The 20,981-nt window shown below is 43.4% G+C and overlaps 2 protein-coding genes across 3 annotated transcripts in view; both read right to left on the bottom strand.

Annotated features, from left to right (window-relative positions):
* The window catches only part of Abcc12 (ATP binding cassette subfamily C member 12), a 993,341-nt gene that overhangs the window by 31,533 nt on the left and 940,827 nt on the right, over positions 1-20,981 (bottom strand). The window lies entirely within an intron of this gene.
* Positions 16,254-20,981, bottom strand: part of Neto2 (neuropilin and tolloid like 2) — a 64,783-nt gene continuing 60,055 nt past the window's right edge. For both annotated transcript variants that reach the window (XM_076571774.1, XM_076571773.1), the window contains exon 9: positions 16,254-20,738. In XM_076571774.1, coding sequence (XP_076427889.1) covers positions 20,158-20,738 — 581 coding nt within the window. In that variant the 3' untranslated portion in view covers positions 16,254-20,157. The remainder of the gene's footprint in view (positions 20,739-20,981) is intronic.

Raw genomic sequence — 20,981 nt, 5'->3', positions numbered from 1 at the left:
CTTCCAGGCAGCTTGGCTGGTCTGGGAGGGTCCCTCAGCAGTACTGCTTATAGATGCCTGAACAGGAAGAAACAGTAAATATGGTCAGTTTCAGAGACTTCCTGAAGCTATTGAGTTGTTTACTTCCTGAGCTAAAGAGCTTCCTTATAGGATGGACTGTTTTACCTCCCCCAGAACATTTTGAGTCTGTCTCAGTTAGGGGTTCTATTGATATGAAGAGACACCCTGGCCACAGCAACTCTTTTGAAAGAAAACAACTAATTGGGGCTGGTTTACACTTTCAGAGGTTTAGTCCATTCTTGTCATGGCAGGAAGCATGGCAGTGTGTAGGCAGACATGGTGCTGGAGAAGAAGCTGAGAGTTCTGCATCCAGATTGGCAGGCAGCAGGAAGTGAACTGGCTTGAGCTTCTGAGACCTAGTGACACATTCCTCCAACAAAGTCACACCTACTCTGACAAGGCCACACCTCCTAACAGTGCCACTCCTTGAGTCTATGGGGGCCATTTGTATTCAAACCACCACAGAGTCTTAAGAGGCTTCTCTCCAGGATAGAAGGGGTTAATCTCAGGAGTTGGCTGTGCAACAAGAGTTTGGCCTGCATCTCAAGGATGTAGTGCTCTTCTTGTACTAAAGTAGCTGATAGGCACTAAAGCCAGGTAGGTAGCAGCTTCTGCTAGCTACTAAAGCCTTGGTTCTCATGCAAGGGACTGTGGCTCTTGTCCTAAATGGCCTGAGTTAAAACGGAAAGTGCCTACCTCTGCTTTCAAAGTCTCAGTTCCTCCTGTGTCTGGGCAGGTAGAACAGTCTGCCAAGAAGTGGAATTCACTGGAGGAAGACAATAGGGAGTGTTGGTGCTTTGGGCAATCAGGATAGGATTAACACATTCAAGCATGTATTTGCCTGCATACATCCGTCTGTGCATCCTTTGTGTGCAGTATCCATGGATGCCAGAGAGGGCATTAGATACCCTGGATCTGGAGTTACAGACAGCTGTGAGCTACCACATGGGTTCTGCGAATGGATCCTGGGTCTTCTGGAAGACTAAACCATTGCTCCAGCTCCAAGAACCTTAAATTTAGAAAAGAGTAACAGCACAATTGTGCCACTTTAATTATCATTTAATGTGTTTAAATTTAGTGTACCCATTGTTTTAATAGTTTTAAAACATTCTCTAAGGTAACATGAATATTACCACATTGAGCACTACAAAATACCAAAAATGTACAGATATTGTGTGTGTGTGTGTGTGTGTGTGAGTGTGTGTGTGATAGTGTGTGTGAGAGAGAGTGTGTGTGAGTGTGTGTATGTGTGTGTGAGTGTGTGTGTGAGTGTGTGTGTATGTGTGTGTGTGTGTGTGTGTGTGTGTGTGTGTGTGTCTATGTGTGTATGGTACAGAAATGGGTTTTCTTCCACCATGTGGGTCCTGGGATTTGAACTGAGGTCCTCAGCCTTGGCAGCAAGCATCTTTATTCACTGAGCCGTACTGCATGCCTTATTTTTTTCTTTCTTTGTTTTGGTGTATGACAGAGTCTCACTATGTATCCCAGCTGGCCTTAGAACTCTGTGTAGACCAGGCTGCCTCCAATTTCACATAGATCTGCCTACTTTTGCTTCTCAAGTGCTGGGATTAAAGGCATGACTACCACTCCTGCTATGACCTTATTTTATGACCCTCGAACTCACTGATTTGGTGAGGATGGCTGTCCAGTGAGTACCAAAGTTGTGGCCCAGGCCTGGAGACAACTCCTCTCAGCAAGATCACTTCCTCCACCTGCTGCCCCAGCCTCAGACAGATGTGCACTGGCCTGGGAGAGACTGATTGCTGTACAGCAGGAAGAGGTGAGGCCAGGTACAGCACCCAGTGAGACCCAGCGGGGCACTGGACACTAACCTCAGCCTCAGCTACATGCTGTCTTTAGTTTCCACCTGTGTGGTGTGGAGGAAAGAAATGTATACTAAACCTGTTGAATTATATCTATCTATTGACATATTTTTTTTAATTGTGTGCATATGCTCTGTAGAGGTCAGGGGTCAGTTCTCTTTCTAGCAGGCCAGACTCAGGTCAAACTCAGTGGCAAGCACCTTTACCTGCTGAGCCGTCTCACCAGCCTGAGTTATTTTTGAAATTGATCCCCTCCCTCCCTTCTTGGCACTGTGCTGCCGCCACCAGCTCTGATGGCTCATGGTGGGGTCCAAACTAGATGCTGTTCAAGTTCCGCTTCTCTGCGGCTCTCTCATCTCCATCCTCTTGGCCGATTCTGGGACCCTGGCTCCTGCCGGGAGAGACAGACACCCACACACTGCACCACATCTTCACTGGTCTCTAAAGTCCATTAACAGACTCCAGAGACATCAAAAGATCCCAGCACTCCGGAGGCAGAGGCGGGAGGATCTCCGTGAGTTCGAGGCCAGCCTGGTCTACAGAGTGAGTTCTAGGACAGCTGGGGCTACACAGGGAAACCCTGTCTGGAAAGAAACAAAACAAGACTACAGTGGCAAACGTACCCACCTCCACAACTCATTTGGAAACTTCCCTCATGGGAACTCTCTCCATGGTCTGCTCCTGGGAATCAGAGATAGCCTGGCTGAGGCTCATGCTGTGAGACCTTTCTTTGAGTCCTTTAAGAGATCCCCACTTTGCCTCAAGACCGTAAACCCTCCTCAGAGCCCCTGCCAAGCGTCTGTCTGTCCGTGGCCTTAATGACTCTTCTAATAAACTTACCTAAGGGCAGTCACCTCAGTGTCCCAGCTGAACCTCACACCGGAGACCCTTCACTTTTGCAAGCTTAAAAACAAACAAGCAAACAAACAAACAAACGACTCCCTCCCCCTTTGTCACGGTGCTTTCAGTCTGGGGAAGTTTTCCAGCAGTACTCAGAGGGAACTCCTGCCCTTTAAGGGGGTCCAGTCTTTTCATATCGCTATGACACTGTCACTGACCAATGTGTGGGGTTGCATTCACAGATACCTTGGGACACATTCAGCCTGTGGGCTGCAGGTTCAACACGCCTGGACACGATCCCACTGGGTGGCCAGGACAGCAGGAGGCTCAAGCCTCTTTGCGGCTGGAGTCTTAACCAGGAGGCTTGGGTGAGTGTAGGATGCCACGTGCCTGGTGAGGAGGCCTCTTGGAGGCCCAGGGCAGGACCACGCTGGAAGGACTGTTGAAGGAACCAAGGGCAGCACCCGGGAGGCAGAGGCCAGCCAGGGCTACGCAGTGAGACCCTGCTTCACTCTTCCCACTGTTTTACCCGGTTCTCGAAACCCCAGAGACCGCCAAGGAGCCGGTTTCCGATGCAAGCACAGAAGGATCCTTTTATTGTCAGGTTCAACCTGGGCCACTGCATGGCAGATGGAAGGAAATGTGGCAGCCACAATCCCAGGTGTAGAGAGTTTTTATAGGGAAAACCGCAAGCCAGGAATTGGCAACTTGGGATTGGGTAGAAGGGGTATGGGGCAAGGGGATTTTTTGAAACTATTGGTCTAGGCTTTGGGGTGCAAAACCACATTTGAAACCATTGGGTTAGACTTTTGGCAGGGAACCACAACCCACTGAACAGGATTATCAGGACTGCTCAGCAGGATTATCTAGATATCTTTAAGGGCTGTAAACTGCAGACAGGATGTTTGCAGGAGGCTATCTCTCTGTATCTGATCGAGTTGTCATGGCACATTCCTGAGGTCCTTCCTGGAACTGAGTACAGCAGGTGGTCTGAGATGGTGGCCCTTTCCCTAAGATGGAGCCTCTAAAGTCAAGTCTAGACCTTCACATCACCCACCATAAGAAAAGGACCAGGAGAGTAGAGAGTCTGGCTGTATTAAGAGAGACAAAGGCAAGCCGGGCAGTGGTGGCGCACGCCTTTAATCCCAGCACTCGGGAGGCAGAGCCAGGCGGATCTCTGTGAGTTCGAGGCCAGCCTGGGCTACCAAGTGAGTTCTAGGAAAGGCGCAAAGCTACACAGAGAAACCCTGTCTCGAAAAAAACCAAAAAAAAAAAAAAAAAAAAGAGAGAGACAAAGGCTGAACAGAACAGAGGTGGTAGACAGTGACACTGATGGCCAGGCTAGGGAAGGGATGGAAGTAGCTGAGGTCATGAGGCCTTCCACCTTCTTCTCTTCTCATCCTTCCCTTTGGCCTAGAGCTGCTTGAGGCGGGCGTGTCTCTTGTTTAGCCCACTCAGTTAAGAACACCTGTCACGGATGAGGCCCGTGAGTAATCACTTGTCTCCTTATGCTCGCTCGGCAAGGTGCTGGGGTGACGATTTCTCTGCCAGCTCTTAACGTAGCTGCTGCTGTCTATGGTCTGCTTTTGGTGAACAGCTGACCCTCGAATCTCTTTAGCTGGCTTGGGACACTCTGGATGGCAAACCTGGGTGTGTCTGCTTCACACAGTAAGGATGGGACCTGCTAAGCCTGTGCTGGGGTCTCATGCAGAAGTCCATGCAGTCCAAAGCCTAGGACAGCTACTTGGGTATGTCCAAGCCCTGTGTGCTTCATGCATTTAACTTGGAACCAAATGTGTGTCCTCCAAACTAACCTGCTTAAGGAGACCCCTAGTACCAGGCTGAGGGGGTGTGTCTAACCACATGCTTCAGTGGTTATCAATTTTTTATCAATTTCCATTTTTCATGTGCATGACAACTTGAGGGTATAGGTGTATGTGTGTGTGTGTGTGTGTGTGTGTGTGTGTGTGTGTGTGTATACATACGTATGTATCAGAGGACAGTGGTGGTGCTTTCCATCTGTTGACACAGGGTTTTCAAGATGTCCCAGAACTTAGTCATGTAGGGTAGGCTAGCTGGCCAACTCTCCTCTCAACCATCACTGGTGTCACAGGTATGTGCTCCCGGTTTTTATTGGGTTCTGGAGATATGGTGGTTTGAATGAAAATGGCCCCATAAGCTCAGAGGGATTGGCACTATTAGGAGGTGTGGCCTTGATGGAGGAAGTGTGCCACTTGGGGATCTGAGGTTTCAGAAGCCCAAGCCAGGCCCGGTGTCACTGTCTCTTCCTGCTTCTGGTGAATCCAGATGTAGAACTCTCAGCTCCTTCTCCAGCACTACGTTTTCCCTGCATGCCACCATGCTTCCCAACATGACCATAATGGACTAAACCTCTGAACTCTAAGCTATCCCCAGTTAAATGTTTTCCTTTATAAGGTTTGTGTGTCATGATGTCTCTTTACAGCAATAGAAATCCTACCTAAGGCAGGATCTGAACCAGGCCCTTGTGATTGCAAGGCAAGCACTCTACTGACTGAGCCATCTCTCCAACCCCAGTTTGTCTTCCGCCTCAGCACCCTTTATTCGAGATCTAGGAATACATCCCAGACTGGTTTGGGTCTTGTGGCTGTCTTGTGCTGGACTATAAGTGTACACTACTATACAGCCTTCATATTTACTTTATTACTATTATTTTTAGGATAAGGTCTTAAGCCCCGGCCAGGCTGGAATTGGCTTTGTAGACTAGGAAGGCCTTGAACTCACAGAGATCTGCCTGTCTCTCCCTCCTGAGTGTTGGGATTAAAGGTATGTGCCCCTATGCCTGGCTCTAATTGCTTAATTGCTGCGGTTTGGGTGCTTTTTGTCCTCTGAAGATTCCAGCTTTGGGAGCCTGGTCCTGTGTGATGCTGGAGGTAAGCTCTTCACAGGGTAGGGGGCAGTGGGAGTTGAGTAAGTGGGGTGTGCCCTTGCAAGGACTGTACTGGCCTCAGTTTCTCTCTGGCTCGTTCCAAGCTGTGACCTCTTCTTCTGTGTGTGCTTCTGCCTTTTGCCATGAGGTCCTCCAAGACGATCTGGATTATGCCACCAATCTTTGCAGCTGTGAGCTAAATAAACCTCTTTATAAAAAGGTTAAAACCAGGTGTGATGACACACATTTGTAATTCCAGCACACTGGAGATGGAGGCAGGAGAATTAGGAGTCCAAGAGTTTGAGGCCAGTCCAGGATACATAACTGTCTCAAAATATTTTTTTTCTTTTTAGCCTATATCAGACCTTCTTCTTATTCTTATTCTTTTAAACAGTAATAACAGACTACTACAGCATATAAATGGATGTGAACAGGATCCAGTCCACCTTGTACAGCATGGGATCTTCGATGTACATGTACAGCATGGCAGTTGTGATGCTCAGTAAATACTTGTGGAATATATTGGGCATCAAGGCTCAGGACTCTAATGCCAGCTACTCGGGAGGCTGAGGCAAGATGAGTACACGTCCACGGCCTGCCAAAGCTACAAAGTGAGTTCAAGGACAAGCTCCGTAACTTATTGAGACTCATCTCAAAATAAAAACAGGCTGGAGAGATGTCCCAGTAGTTAAGGGCACTGGCTGCTCTTCCAGAGGACCATGTTTCAGTTTCCACATGGCAGGTCACAGCCATCAGGAACTACAGTTCTAGGAGACTCATTACCCTCTCCTGACCTCCAAGGATAACAGTCACGATCATGGAGCAAAGACATATCTGCAGGCAAAATATTTATACACATTAAAAATTAATTAATTAACTAATTAAGAAAGGTAAAAAGACGTTTTGGGATGCAGCTCAGTGGTGGAGTGCTCACAAGGTCCTGGGTTCGACCCCAGTGCCACAAAACAAAACAAGCCCTGAATATTTGTGGAATGAATGGCAGAATGAGCATTCTGGTCCAAGTGGAGTCTGAATCAATTCAGAAGAGCAGCAACCTAAAGCACAGGTCTGAGTGCTGAGCGGCGGTGGTGCACGCCTTTAATCTCAGCACTCAGGAGGCAGAGGCAGGTGGATCTCTGTGAGTTCGAGGCCAGCCTGGTCTCCAAAGTGAGTTCCAGGAAAGGCACAAAGCTACACAGAGAAACCCTGTCTCGAAAAACCAAAAAAAAAAAAAAAAAGACCAAAACAAAAACAAACAAACAAACAAACAAACCTTAAGGCACAGGTCTGAGCTGTAAGCCAGAGGATGAATGAGGGAAGGGAGGCAGTGTAAGACAGCTGTCGTCAGAGCACAGCTGGGGATGTCTTTCTGTTTGCTGTGAATGTGTTGCTCTGATTGATTGATAAATAAAACGCTGATTGGCCAGTAGCCAGGCAGGAAGTATAGTAGAGGCAGGATAAGCAAAGAGGAGAATGCTGGGAAGTGGAAGGCTGAGTCAGGAGACGCTGACTTAGTACCAGTAAGCCACAAGCCACATGGCAACTTATAGATTAATAGAAATGGGTTAATTTAAGATATAAGACTAGATAGAAAGAATCTTGCCACGGCCAAACAGTTTATTAGTAATATAAGTCTCTGTGTGTTTACTTGGGTCTGAGTGGCTGTGGGCCCCGGTGGGACTGGAGAAATCTCCAGCCACAGAGCACCCTAGACAAATGCTGAATTCTGAGACCTGGGCTGGCTACTAAGAAGACTCCTTCCAATCCTAGCCTCCCTATCATCAGTCATCCAGACACTCAGCAGTTACATCAGGAAGGTCTGATGTGTGAGAGAAATCATGGATGCTGCACCTGGATTTTCTCTCTTGCATGGAAGTGCTCGGCACAGATAATGGGACTCAGCAGGACTCCACAAATGATTATTGAGCTTACAGTCTAATGAACAAAGTGACATTATTCAGCCAGAGAAAGAGCACAGTAGTTATCAGGGTTCTCTGGTTGCAGCGAAATCGCCTCGACTGATGTAATTAAGTGCTTAACTAGACACACAAGGGAAGCAGCAGTTCCCAGAATTCAGGCACCTGAAAGAGCGGAGGAAGGTTTGTCGAGGCCCCTGGGGAAGAATCTGTCATCTGCCATGAGTGCTCTGGCGCTTTTCCTAGGAGGGAGAGGCCTTCTGAGTGACGGTCCCGCGGAACAAGCAAGGCGGGATTGTTCAAAGGGAGGTATGCAGATATTGGGTGGGTGAAGTCTAGATGCCAATGGTTTCAGGAGCTGTACTGACAGCATGGGAGTCTCCTGGCAGACTACCCTTGCAGGGTTCCTGTCCTTTCATGTATGGGGCAAGATGTTAGGAGCTTTCTGGCTTCCTGGACCACTGGGATCTGATTCTCTGGCTTGGCCTTTCCACTCTGTGTCATGACACTAGTCCCTGTGTTTGCCTGGGCTGGCAGGTCAGACAAGGAGCCCAGGGAACCAGCTGTCAGCATCATGTCAGTGACCTAGGATATGGAGACTAAGGACAGAAGAAACTTGTTTAGGAAGCCAAGAGTGGACTAAGGGCCATCATACATTATATTTATCAATTGAAATGACTAAACATATTCAAACAAATTTGTCTTTAAAATTTTTTCATGAGCAGGATTCTAAAACACACGTGAAAGTAAAAAGTAGGAAGTCTTCACCCAAGTAAACACCACTTACAGCTTAAAGCCAAGTCTCTGGTAAGGAGTTCAGAGGCAAGTGATGCAGCAACCCTCTCAGAGAACTGGCTCTGGAGCCCTGTGCCAGGTAGCAGGTGGGTGAGACCTCACCGAAGCAACACTTGTCATCTGTGAAGAGGTGTTGTGTAGCAAGCTCTGACCTGGTGGTAAGAATGCTCAGTGTCTCATCATTGTCTCCCATCTCTGTGAGGCCTGCTGTCTGTCCCAGTTCATTCTCTGAATTCCTTAGACAGATCCAATGGACTGAATTTTTAGAGTATTATATGTTATTTTCAGGGGTAATTTTTTTTTAAAAAAGACTCTCTTTACTTTTTTATTTCACATGTATTGGTGTTCTGTCTGAATGTCTGTCTGTGTAAGAGTGTTGTATCCCCTGGAACTGTCTGTCTGGAGTCACAGATGGTTGTGAGCTGCTATGTGGATGCTGGGAATTGAACTTGGGTCCTCTGGAAGAGCAGCCAATGTTCTTAACTGCTAAGCCATCTCTCCAGCCCCAGGGGTAACTTTTATCCAGTCCATTCTCTAAAAGCAGAGCTTGGGTCTAGGAGATTGTGCTGAACGAGGTGAGTAGAAGTATGGGAAGGATAAAGGACTCTCAAAGCCGATGAGGACCAGCAAGATGGCTTAGTGGGTGAAGGCAGCTGTCACCAAGCCTGACAGTCTGAATTTGGTCTCCAGGACCCACATGGTGAAAGGAGGGAACTGCTTCCCACAAGTGTCCTCTGACCTCCACAGGGATGCCATGGCGGCCACTTGGGCACATACATGTGCAAATCAACAAATACATAAAATTTCTCCAATTTAGAGAAAGAAAATGACAGCCAAATAAAAGGCATTTAGGACCAAATAAACACAAGCAGAAAAGAACCTCACCACACAACAACACTAATTTCTTTTAGAAGCATTTATTTTTGTGCACGGGGAGTGTGTGTTTTCATGCAGACACCTCACAACATGCATGTGGAGGTCAGTGAGAGCAGGATTCCACCATGTTGGTTTTGTGTATCAAACTCAGGTCAGCCAGGTTGGCATCAAGTTCCCAAACCTGCTGAGCCATCTCACTAGCCCAGTACAATCTTTTAAAGCAGGGTTCTGTGCATGGGGGTACTCACTGCTCTTTATATTTATCATGTCTGAACTAATAAAATAAAAGAATGCAACATCGTTGGTGTTTTTCATTTTTTTTTTTAATCCTCAAGTCTTCCTATAGCAGTAGTGTTTCTCAACTAGGCTCTATTTTTGTCTCCCATCTTCCAGAAGGGGACATTGTCTACTTTCAGTGGTTACCACTGGGGACATGCACGGGGTTGGGGGGCAGGTGCTGCTGACTTCTAGTCAGGGAGGCTACCCAGTCTTACAATGTACACAGTGGTCTCCTCACTACCAACGATCACTGGGGCCACATCAGGCACAGTGATGAGTTTGAGAAACTGTCTTTTAGTGTAAGAAAGTAAACTTTTCAAAAACTGGATTTTCTCCTCTTATTTAAAAAGGTATGGAACAGAACTACTATCATTTGGCAACTTGTTCACAGTATTTCTTATGTACATAAGCTTCTTCCTAAAGTAAAAATGCTTGATCAAAGCTACTAGGAAAACAGCACAGCCCGCAGGAAGCATATTTTAAAGCTTTAAACATTATCCTCTGCATCTGCACTGGTGCACACCTCTAACCTCAGCTTAACATAGTCGTGCACACTTCTAACTTCAGCTTAACATAGTCGTGCACACCTCTAGCCTCAGCTTAGTGCTAAGCACTTGCCTAGCATGCCTAGGGACCCACATCTGACTCTCAGCACCGAACTAAACAAGTCTGGATAATTTTGCTAAGTAACACACTCAGCCCAAATTGCTGAGTTGCTTCTGGTTGGAATCTCCTGTGAGGTGAAGGCCTGTGGACAGCAAGAAGGTTCCAGTCTCCCCCTCTTTAGGGAAAAGATGAAAGGGCAAGTGAGAAAAACAGCTGTGCTTTCTGGCTGCAGCACATTGGTGTTCCATAGTGGACTAAATTCTGCTCCTGTTACTGCGATGTCTTGATTAAGTTCCCATCTTACACACTTGGAATGTTAATTACAGTCCAATAAATCAGTGCTCTCGAATTTTAGTTTATGTAAACCTTCAACTTAAACACCTAATTTGGGAGCAAAGAGCACAAGCTATTTCTTTTCTAAGGATGAAGACGTGAGGATGGAGCTTAAAATAGAAGCATTCTTTGGCACACTCTTTAAGAGGTGGCTTTTGGTAAGCTAATTTCTTATCTGGCCTCAGCCTCCTGCTGACAGGCCCAATCCGTTAGTTCCTTCCTTCTAATGACTGGTCTGTTCTTCAGAGAACCTGGTTTGTGTGGTTTTTGAGTAGTGAAAGAAAAAGAAATTTTCCAGACAGGAAGTTCTGAGAGCTGGACAGGAAGGATTTAACAGAGGCACATTCTGATTTAAAAGTTACAGGGCACTCAGGAGGCCTTCTTCCAGGTCTGTATAAGACAAACTGAAGGACTTCAGGAACACAGCCACTTCAGCACAGTGGAGGCCCAGGTAGTATTGCTGGGAGTTTGAGACCACAAAACCAATCATGGTGTGCTGGCATTAGGTCAACTTGACACAAGCTAGACATCTGAAAGGACGGAATCTTAATTGAGAAATGCCTCCATAAGACCTGGCTGTAGGCATTTTCTTAATTAGTGGTTGATGGGCGAGGACCCAGCCCACTGTGGGTGGTACCATCCCTGGGCTGGTGATTTTGGGCTCTGTAAGAAAACTGGCAGTGGTGGTTTGCATAGGAATGGGCTTCATAGACTCATTGAGTTTGAATGCTTGGCCCATTGGGAGTGGCACTAATAGGAGGTGTGGTCTTGTTGGAGTAGGTGTGGCCTTGTTAGAGGAAGTGTGTCACTGTGGGGTGGGCTTTGAAGTCTCATATGCTCAAGCTACCCCCAGTGTAGGACAGTTTACTTCCTATTGCCTTTGCATCAAGATGTAAAATTCTCAGGTCCTTCTCCAGCACCATGTCTGCCTGAATGCTGCTATGTTTCTTGCCATGTCAATAATGGACTCTCTGAAATGGTAAGCCAGACCCAATTAAATGTTTTCCTGGCCGGGCGGTGGTGGCGCACGCCTTTAATCCCAGCACTCGGGAGGCAGAGGCAGGCGGATCTCTGTGAGTTCGAGGCCAGCCTGGGCTACCAAGTGAGTTCCAGGAAAGGCTCAAAGCTACACAAGAGAAACCCTGTCTCGAAAAACCAAAAAAAAAAAAAAAAAAAAATGTTTTCCTTTATAAGAGTTGTGTGATCATGGTGTCTCTTCACAGTGATAGACACCCTAACTGAGATACTGTTGAGAAAGCCAGGAGCAAGCCAGTAAGCAGCTGGCTTTCCATGGCCTCTGCATTAGCTTTTGCCTCCAGATTCCTGCCTGTGTTCTTGTCCTGATCTCCCTTTCATGATGAACTATAATTTGGAAGTGTAAGCCAAATAAACCCTTTCCTCCCCAACTGGCTTTTGGTCATGGTGTTTCATCACAGCAATAGAAACCATAACCAGGACACATGGCTATTGACTGCCTTCTAGAAACTGAAAAAGGCAGGACAGGCACTGAGGGTATAGATCAGTGGTGTATTTCATGGTTCCACCATGGGTTCCACTTCCAGTACATCAAAGGGGTGGGGTGAAGTAAAATGGGATCAGGAGTTACAGATGTTTGTGAGCCATTTGTGTGTGCTGGGTCCTCTGGAAGAGCAACAGCTGCTCATAACTACTGAGCCATCTCTCCTGCACACCACCCCCCCTTAAGGATTTTTATTTTATGTGCTTGCATGTGTGTGCACCACACGTGTGCCTGCAGAGGCCAGAAGAGGGTGTCAGATCTTCTGGAACTGGATTACAGGTTGTTGTGAGCTGCCACCAGGGTGCTAGAAACTGAACCTGGGTTCTCAGCAAGAGCAGCAAGTGTTCTTAACCACTGGGTCATCTCTTGACTTTGCCTTCCCTTTTTAGTTTTATATTGGTTAGATATGGCTGCATAAACAATTCATTTCCAAATCTAGTAGCTGTTTTAAACTGCAAATACCTTTTTTTTTTGTTAGTAACCTAGGTGACTCACAAACCTGCAAGTAAGGTATCAGCTGCAGCCACGCCGTGGTTCCAGATGCTGCTGCTGCTCCTGCTGCTCCTCCTCTTGAAACAGGGTCTCACTATGCAGCCTTGGCTAGCCTGGAGCTTGATATACAGACCAGGCTGGCCTAGAACTCATAGAGATCTGCCTGCCTCTGCCTCCCTGAGTGCTAAAGCGGTGGGCCACGAGGCCAGGCTACAGAGTCCACTCTTTACAGGGTGTGGCAGTGAGGGCCTCAGTTCCACTTAGCTGCTGGACAGAAATGTCCATTTATCACACAGGCCTCTCTCACAACACTGCAGCTGCTTTCCTCCAGCAGGAAGCCCAACAGTCAGGCTGCACAAAGCAGCTGGAGGTTGGCCTGTCACCTTACCTCTGAAAGGACACCTGTGGCTAGGTCCTACTGAAGGACAGAAAACTACAGAAGTGCTGAGTACCAGCAGACAGGTCACTGCCATCATAGAAGATTGTCTCATCTTAGAAGTTTCTAACTCCAAGTGTTTTTGTACATTGAAAGCTAATGACTAAGGAATTCCTTAACTGAATTTAAAAGGCGTTGGTTTCAGAGCTGAGCTAATTATCTTATGAGGTGTGCATATAACAGAGTGTCAACTCCAGGGGCCAAGAACTCTCCTCCTCTTTCTTTTTCAAAATGTGATAATCGTTCTCTGAAAAACCACTTAACACAACACCACAATGTTATTGATGAAGAATAGAAGATATGAATAGAAAGCATGGTTCAATACCTAGATTTCTGATGAAAATTCCTTCCAGCAATCAGCATCCAGTCTCAAAAATGAAAAAAGAAAAATTTCAATGATACACTTGCTGGCTGAGAGGACCAATAGCATCGGATGCGGTAGACAGAGGATGACAAATGTTAGAAGATGAGAACACTGTGGAGGCCCACAAAGGTTTCCTAGTGAGATCTGAGCTTGCTTTACCCGGCATTAGAGCAGCATTAGAGGATTGTTTGACCAAGTGCATGGTTCCTAGGTGACTGGAAGGGTCTACACTTGGCCAAGATGGGGGAGGTTTTTGCTCCACCCCTTGGCATTCCTACAAATAGCCCTTTAGAAGAGACAGAAGGGGCTGGTGGATAAGGATCTAGTCCCCCCGCCCCCAAGGCTATCCTGTGTTTCTGTTTCTCTCCCCTCTATCCTTCTATCTAAATCTCTTATCCCTTTCTCCTCAAGAGAACCCTGGGGTAAAATGTGGTAGCCAGTCTCCCAGCTGGGCTCCTACAGATGGTGCCAGGAACAGGGACCAGGGACTTGGCAAAGGGAGTGTCAGGGGGTGTCTTGGGTATAAGGAGGCATGCCTGATAAGGAATTAAAAATGAAGGCGATGGTACTTGATTCTCGGGAGTGAAAGTTAGGTGGCAGAATGCCAAAGTTAAAAGTGAGTGAGGCTGCAGCATATATTTCTTTTTTTTTTTTTTTTTTGGTTTTTTCGAGACAGAGTTTCTCTGTGTAGCTTTGTGCCTCTCCTGGAACTCACTTGGTAGCCCAGGCTGGCCTCGAACTCACAGAGATCCGCCTGCCTCTGCCTCCTGAGTGCTGGGAATAAAGGCGTGCGCCACCACCGCCCGGCTTACAGCATATATTTCTATCTAGATTTCTTTCTTTTTTTCTCTCTTAATTTCTATCTCTAAAAATTAAGAAGAAAATGTAAGGTAGACTATAGGAGGAATATAGTGTAAGAAGAAATTTAGGAATAAGAGTAGAATTAGAAATACTGGGTAAAAAGAAACTCAGGGTAAGGTAGAATAAAATAAGCAACAAGAGAGAGGAACTATGTCCTTGATTTCCAACTATGGGACTATGAATGCAAACTCCTGAGAAGAATCGGAGTCATGAAAAAATACTATGAAACTTAAGGAACAGCTTTAAAAAATTAAGAAGGGGGAAACCGTACCCTCAGAAGCTTGCCTGAATTTGGTATGATGTGTGGAAGAGAGAAATGTCAGCTCCAATGACGCTCCTGCAGAAGAACAGGAGTAACTTTCAGAATGATATTAAAGCTGACCATGAACTCAGAACTTTCAGAAATAAAGCACTGTTGAGTTCACTTATAATTTTTACTATGGTAACTCATGATTTGCACACTCTGCCTTGTTGAAAGAAAGTTAGTTCTGTTAAGAGATTCTTTGAAATGATTTGAAATGACTGCACACATGTGATATATAGACATATACACAGATTCACTTTTATTTTTATTTATGTCTATTTATAAAGGTATACCACATGTGTGGGTGCCCTCAAAGGCCAGAAGACAGCATCAGATCTCGCGATGCTGGAGTTACATGTGGCAGAGAACCAAACTTAAGTTCTTTAGAAGAGCAGCAAGAGCTCTTACCTGCACTGCCGAGCCAGCCCTCCAGTCTGTAACTTTTTTTTTTTAAAGATTCAGAGAATCTTTAAAATTTTTTAGTTTTAATTTTATATTTTACTTTTTTGATATTTTAATTATATCATCCCCCCTTTCCTTTCCTCCATCCAACCCCTCCCATGTACCCCCTCTTGCTCTCATTTAAATTCACAACCCCCTTTTCTTTAACAGTTATGTGTGTTGTCTATCTCCCTAAGTTTATCTGTCTGTCTGTCTGTCTGTCTCCTACTGACTTACTTACCTCCCTATCTCCCTAAATATATAAATATAACTTGCTCAATTTGTATAATGTTACTTGGATGTTTGCTTTCAGGGCTGACCATGCCATACTGGATAACCAACCAATTGCTGTGCTCTTCCCTGGGGAAGACTATTTCTCCAGTTCTCAGCATTCATTAGCTGCCCGTGGTTCTTTGCCTATAGCTGAAGTCTCATGAGCTTCCCCTTCCATGCAAGTATGTCTACTGATGTCATCCTTGTCAGGCCATGTTTATTAGCTATGTCGGTGAGACTTCCTGGATATAGCTTTTCGGACATTTCAAGGAGACACAGTCTCACAGCAAACTCTTGGTATCTGGCTCTTATAATTTTCCACCCTCTCTCAAACAGATTTCTAAGCCTTAGGTACAGGAGTTGTGTTATAGATGTATCAGTTGGGATTGGCTTCCACAACTCTGTAATTTGACCAGTTGTGGCTTCTGTAATGGTCTCCTATTGTAAAGAGAAATTTTCTTGATGAGGAGCGGGAACTACACTTATCTGTGGGTATAAGAATAAATATTTAGAGTGTAATTAGAGATTGTGTTGGTTCAGTAAATGGGCAGTTGTAGGTTCTCCTCCAAGGTCCATGCCTTCACTAGCCCTGGGTAGTTGGCTAGGTTTCCAGAACCAGGCATGGTTTCCCTCTTGCTGAGTGGGCCTTAAGTCCAATTAGAGAGCTATTAGTTACAAATTTTATTTTATGTATATGAGTGTTTTGCCTGTATGTCTGTGTACAGCATGCATGCCTGGAACCCACATAGGCCAGAAGAGGGAGCTAGAGTCCCTGGAACTGGAGTAACAGTGGTTGTGAGCTGCCATGTAGGTGCTGGGAATTGAACTTTGATCTTCTGGAAGTATAGTAAGTGTTCTTTACTGCTAAGCTATCTCTTCAGCTCCCCATCCTGTAACTTTATTTTTTAAGCTCATCTTCTCTTAATTTGACAGTAAAAAATGATTCTTAAATTTAATAATCATCCAAAGTTACCTTAACAAATAAATCTCAACTATGACTATTTTATCTGGGAAGTAGTAAAAATAGGACATGTCTACTCTGTTCTAGGAAGGGCATGTAAATGCTGATGCCCAAAGGAACCTAAATGTTCTATGTTTATACACTTTAGAAATTGAGGCAAGCAAGAAAATCAAAACAGGAGTTTTTATTTGCAGTTCAAGGGTTAAATACTTTAAAGTGCCAAATCTGGATTAAGCACATGAGAATTCTTACATGATTTGGAAGTTGACCTCTAATAAAAATCTACTGCTTAAAAAAACAAGTTTAGGTAGTACTCACTATACGTGCACCCTCATCATTAGCTTGCTGGGCTTTTTAAGCCAGTAAACCACTCTCAGAAATATAATCAAAAGTATATTAAAAAGCTTAGTAAAGAAGAACATATAACTAGTAGAGGTATATAAAACAGGTAATTGATGGTGCAGGAAACTAAAAAGATATCCCAGGTCAGCTTGTTTTCTTATTGTGGTTCAGACTCCAATAATTCTCAAAACTCAAGATACGGTACCCCAATATTTATAATTTCTGTAATGTACATCGTTTCTTTTAACTTAAAAAAACATTATAAAAGTGAAAGCAAAGACGCTTTCTCTCTGGCATCACCCTGTGTGCTGCTAACCAGCACTGTTTATTAAGAATGCACAGTAATTACATATTTTGCAGGTGCCAACAAAGCCTGGTAACAAAAAGCGGTAGGATAGCAGTGTTATATAAATTAAAAAGGGAGGGGTGGAAACCATAATGTAAACAAAATTATAGCATTACATTTTAGGTAAGAACAACTAACAAGCTTTGCATGGAACATCTAGGCTGATGTTTAAGACTGTGTGGTTTTTAAAAGCTAAGCAGGTAGGGAACAAGAAGCCAAGGATGAACACTGGGCTAGGAGTTCGGAGACATGGGGTGCCACTTCCTCTTTAGAGTTTAGTCTTCTCATTACAAAACTAGACTAGATCATCTCTCTGGGATCTTTAAAAAGAGCAAAACCTAAAGTTCCTTCTGTCCATAGTCAATGTGAATCAGGCATATTTCTTTTAGTATTTGCAATAAAGAAACATGAACATACAGCAGACATCATTTCGCAACGAAGTGTAATCTCTGACTGTAATAATTATTATACAATCTCTGACTGTATTATTACTGGAATGACAACCAGGCTTTTCTCATCTTCTCTCAGCAGCTGACATGCTCTGAAAACAAGCAAGCACCCTCATTAGGTAGTAACAGAACCGCAGAAGCATTTGGTGCAGACTGCGGCTCCTCAATGCTTAGTGACTACACAAAACACAACTGGGAACCAGTTAAGAGCTCTGTGATGTGAAACGTGAATATCCTTTGGTTTTTGTGAAATATTTATATTGAATATCCCTCCTCTGCAAAAGGAATAGCACAGTTTCTTCCTGTGTCTTTGAGATAGTGAATAAGTAGGTTGTATCTGTGGCCACTGGGGCTGACAGCTATGCTAAGCTTGGGATGGAAGATAGCAATGCTGACATCACACAGCTGGTCTGTAGCATTCTCTGGCACTGCAGAGTTTTACCACCTTCCTGCTTTACATTGTTTGTCAGAGAGCTTGTTTAACACTGGGTACTCTGTAGGGTGTAATAACTCACATAAGATAGCTAAATTTCATGTCTGTCATTATTAAATTTATGGCTTTCACTTTAGCCTCTGAATATAAGTGTTTTCTACTGTGAAAAGGAACAAATTTCAGGTTAGTGGTCAGAGAACTTAGAATCAAATGACCATCCAAGCTTCTCTTGCTGAGTTGCATGAGATCATGCAAATCTACAATGTCGTAAAGTCTAGTGTTTTCTACAAACACCTGTGTTTTATAAGTCTTTTCAAATTCCTTTCAAATAGGATACAGTGTTAAAAATAAAAATATAACTACAAGTGATAATGATGTACAAAATCATACTATAAGCTCTATAATCTAAAAATTATGGATGAGTATGACAACTATTTTTACAATGGATATAATTTTACACAGGAAATATGTTAATTTTTCTTTCATGAGAAAGAACTTCATGAGATCACAGCAGTCAATTTAAGTATTTACTACGCTCTTGGGACATTTACTCACCTAAGTCACCTAATAAAATGCCTACTTAATAAATAGTTAACAAAAGAACATAGTTATCTAATCTTTCTCTGGATAGTTAGCTCAGTGATTACTACGTTTTGAAATTCCTTTTACTTTTCCAAGTTCTATTTTTAAGAAGCAGGAATGTTTACTGACTTCAAAAAGTTAAATAATTATTATGCTAAGTGCAAGTTTTCCTATCTTCTTGATATCATTTCCTTTTTAAAAATAAAAGTGTCATACAGAGAACACTTTGGGCAGAAAGTACATCACATTGAAGGTCACAGTTTTCAGCAATCTCAGAGATCAGATTTATGTAGTACTTAAAAGAATTAATAAAATCTAGTGAAACCTGAACTTTTCATTTCATTGAAAATTTAGTTCAATATAGAAAATGAGAATTTACCTCTTTAAAATGAAATTATTCATATTATTTATCATTAAATATATGGATTCTTCCCCATTCTATCTTATCCAAAGTATTCCTGATATAAATAATATAATTGAAGGATTATGTAACAATGTATACTTTAATATAAGATTTCTGTTGTGATTTGGAACAATAAATACCACATAGTGAAAAACTTATCAGCAACTAAATACAGCAGCAAAAGAAATGAAAAGCTTATGTACACATCACCATGACCAAGGTCTTTATAATAGTCTATAGTACAGTCCCATCACAGCGTATTTCTATACAAAGCCTCTGATGTGAACATTCAAAGAAATCTGTCTTGTATGTCTTAAATCTTGGTTTAATAAAGTTTGTACAGTATCAAATAATATCAAAAGTCTAAAAAACACAATGAGTTTTGATATCATGTTTATAAATTATTGTTTTATATAATTTACAAAACATAAGGTCAAAAGTGCTTTAAAAAAAAGCTGAAGCTGCTATTCTTGATGATAATGGCTAGAAAAATGCACTTTTCCAAGCAGAAGCTATGTAAAGGCTCACATAGTTTCTTAGAGAATTTAAGTTTCCACTAACCATGGTTACCATGTGTCAAAGACAAACCAATACCAAGAGAACAAATAAATCTTTCTGAAAGATGATAGGGAACATAGATCTGACAAGAAGCTCTGCATGGAGCCATAATTAAAGGCCTGCCCACAAGAGAGTTCTAGGATCCTGATTACTGGGATGAATGTCTGTCACTGAATGAGACCCAACAACTGCAGAGGTTGCTACACGTTTTTAATCTTTCTCAAATTTCCACTCCTGACTAACTGGTAATAATATACCCCAGGATTATTACTTTTCTAGTATAACTAAGACGAAGCATGATTTAAAGGTGATAAATCATGTCATCTATTACTTCCCCCAGAAAAACAGGACTAAAGATGCAGTTATTAAAGACAATAGTATAGGAATGATTCAGGGAGAAATGAAATATGACTGTGTCTTAAACTGCCATTCATCACAGCAGTAGCCATATTCTACACATAAGAGCAAATACATGCCCATGCTGAATTAAGCAACACATTATCCCCTTAATGAAGGAAATCAAAATGGTAAAACTATAGGCAAATAAAATATATTAGAGAAAAGAAAGACAAAAGGAATATGAAAAAAATCTTACTTTTAAATTTACTGTGGGATCAAACTGATGGGGCTGTGTGAATAAGAACAGTATCCTGATATCAATACTTCCAGGCTGCTGAGCCTGGCTCAACATGACCACTCACTCCTCAACTGCTATTGAACTGTTGGTATTTTGTAGATAAGATGCCAAGCAACAGATGATGACTTTTTCCACTGAATACATTAAGTTCCTTGGTTGGTTTCACATATATAGATTGCCTGAGATAATAAAATCATCAGCATTATGATAAATTATGAAGGTCTTTCTAATTTGACAGAACAAGATTGGCTGCTGAGACAGAATGAGTGTTGGTGTAGGCTGCATACACATACTTAATAATTAATGCCTTTAGTTGACAATTAGAAGTCGATGGATATGGATGCTTGGGCAGAATCATCTCGCCCTCTGACATAAATCTCACAGGGGATCTCTTCCATCACTCTGTCCTCTAGAGCCTGTTCTGGGCACTCATGCGCTTGTTTGAAAGTGTAGCTGCTTTTTTTGAAGGTGCTATTAAATGTTTTCATGGGCTGCGGTTGTGCAAAATCATTTCGGAAGGGAAGTTCCATGGAACTGAGGTTGGTCCTGCTTTGTTTGACACTGGATGCTTGAGATCCACAGTGGTGGTCGTGAATGCACCGGGAGGCCGTGGAGGAGCGCCGCATCTTCTGGTAGTTGTCAAGTTCTTCTGACAAGTCTGCCAGGTCTGCAGAAATCTCTTTCTCTCTTAGTGAAAATAGTTCATAATGAGGAGGATCAAATACTTCTTGGAACCCAGTTTTATTAAATGCAGTTTTGCAAGCCATAACCTTTTTCCGGGGCTGTTTCACTTGTACTAAAATAGAAATAATGAGAAGAACCAAGACAATCCCTGATGTAATGCCAATAATTGTCCCATGAGTTTTAGTGATCTGTTCAAATAGTCCAGCTTTCTTCTTCTCTGTAACAAAGAAATGTTGAGGTTTTCACAATTCATAAGTTCCAGCACAGATTGACTAGATATTTTTAGGTAAAACAGGATATTTGGTTCAAATATATCAGAGATAATGCAACTGAAGAATTGGTTTTTAAAACCAATAGAAAATACTATTATGATTTTTGAGTCAAGTAACAAATCATGATATAGTTAGCTAGAAACAGAAAAACTAAAGTGCTTGTTCCTTACTCAAAAGGTTCACAAGTA

Source organism: Peromyscus maniculatus, chromosome 5 (assembly GCF_049852395.1).
Source record: "Peromyscus maniculatus bairdii isolate BWxNUB_F1_BW_parent chromosome 5, HU_Pman_BW_mat_3.1, whole genome shotgun sequence".
Taxonomy (NCBI): domain Eukaryota; kingdom Metazoa; phylum Chordata; class Mammalia; order Rodentia; family Cricetidae; genus Peromyscus; species Peromyscus maniculatus.
Note: the sequence above shows the minus strand (reverse complement) of the source record. Positions and strands in the feature narration are given on the sequence as shown.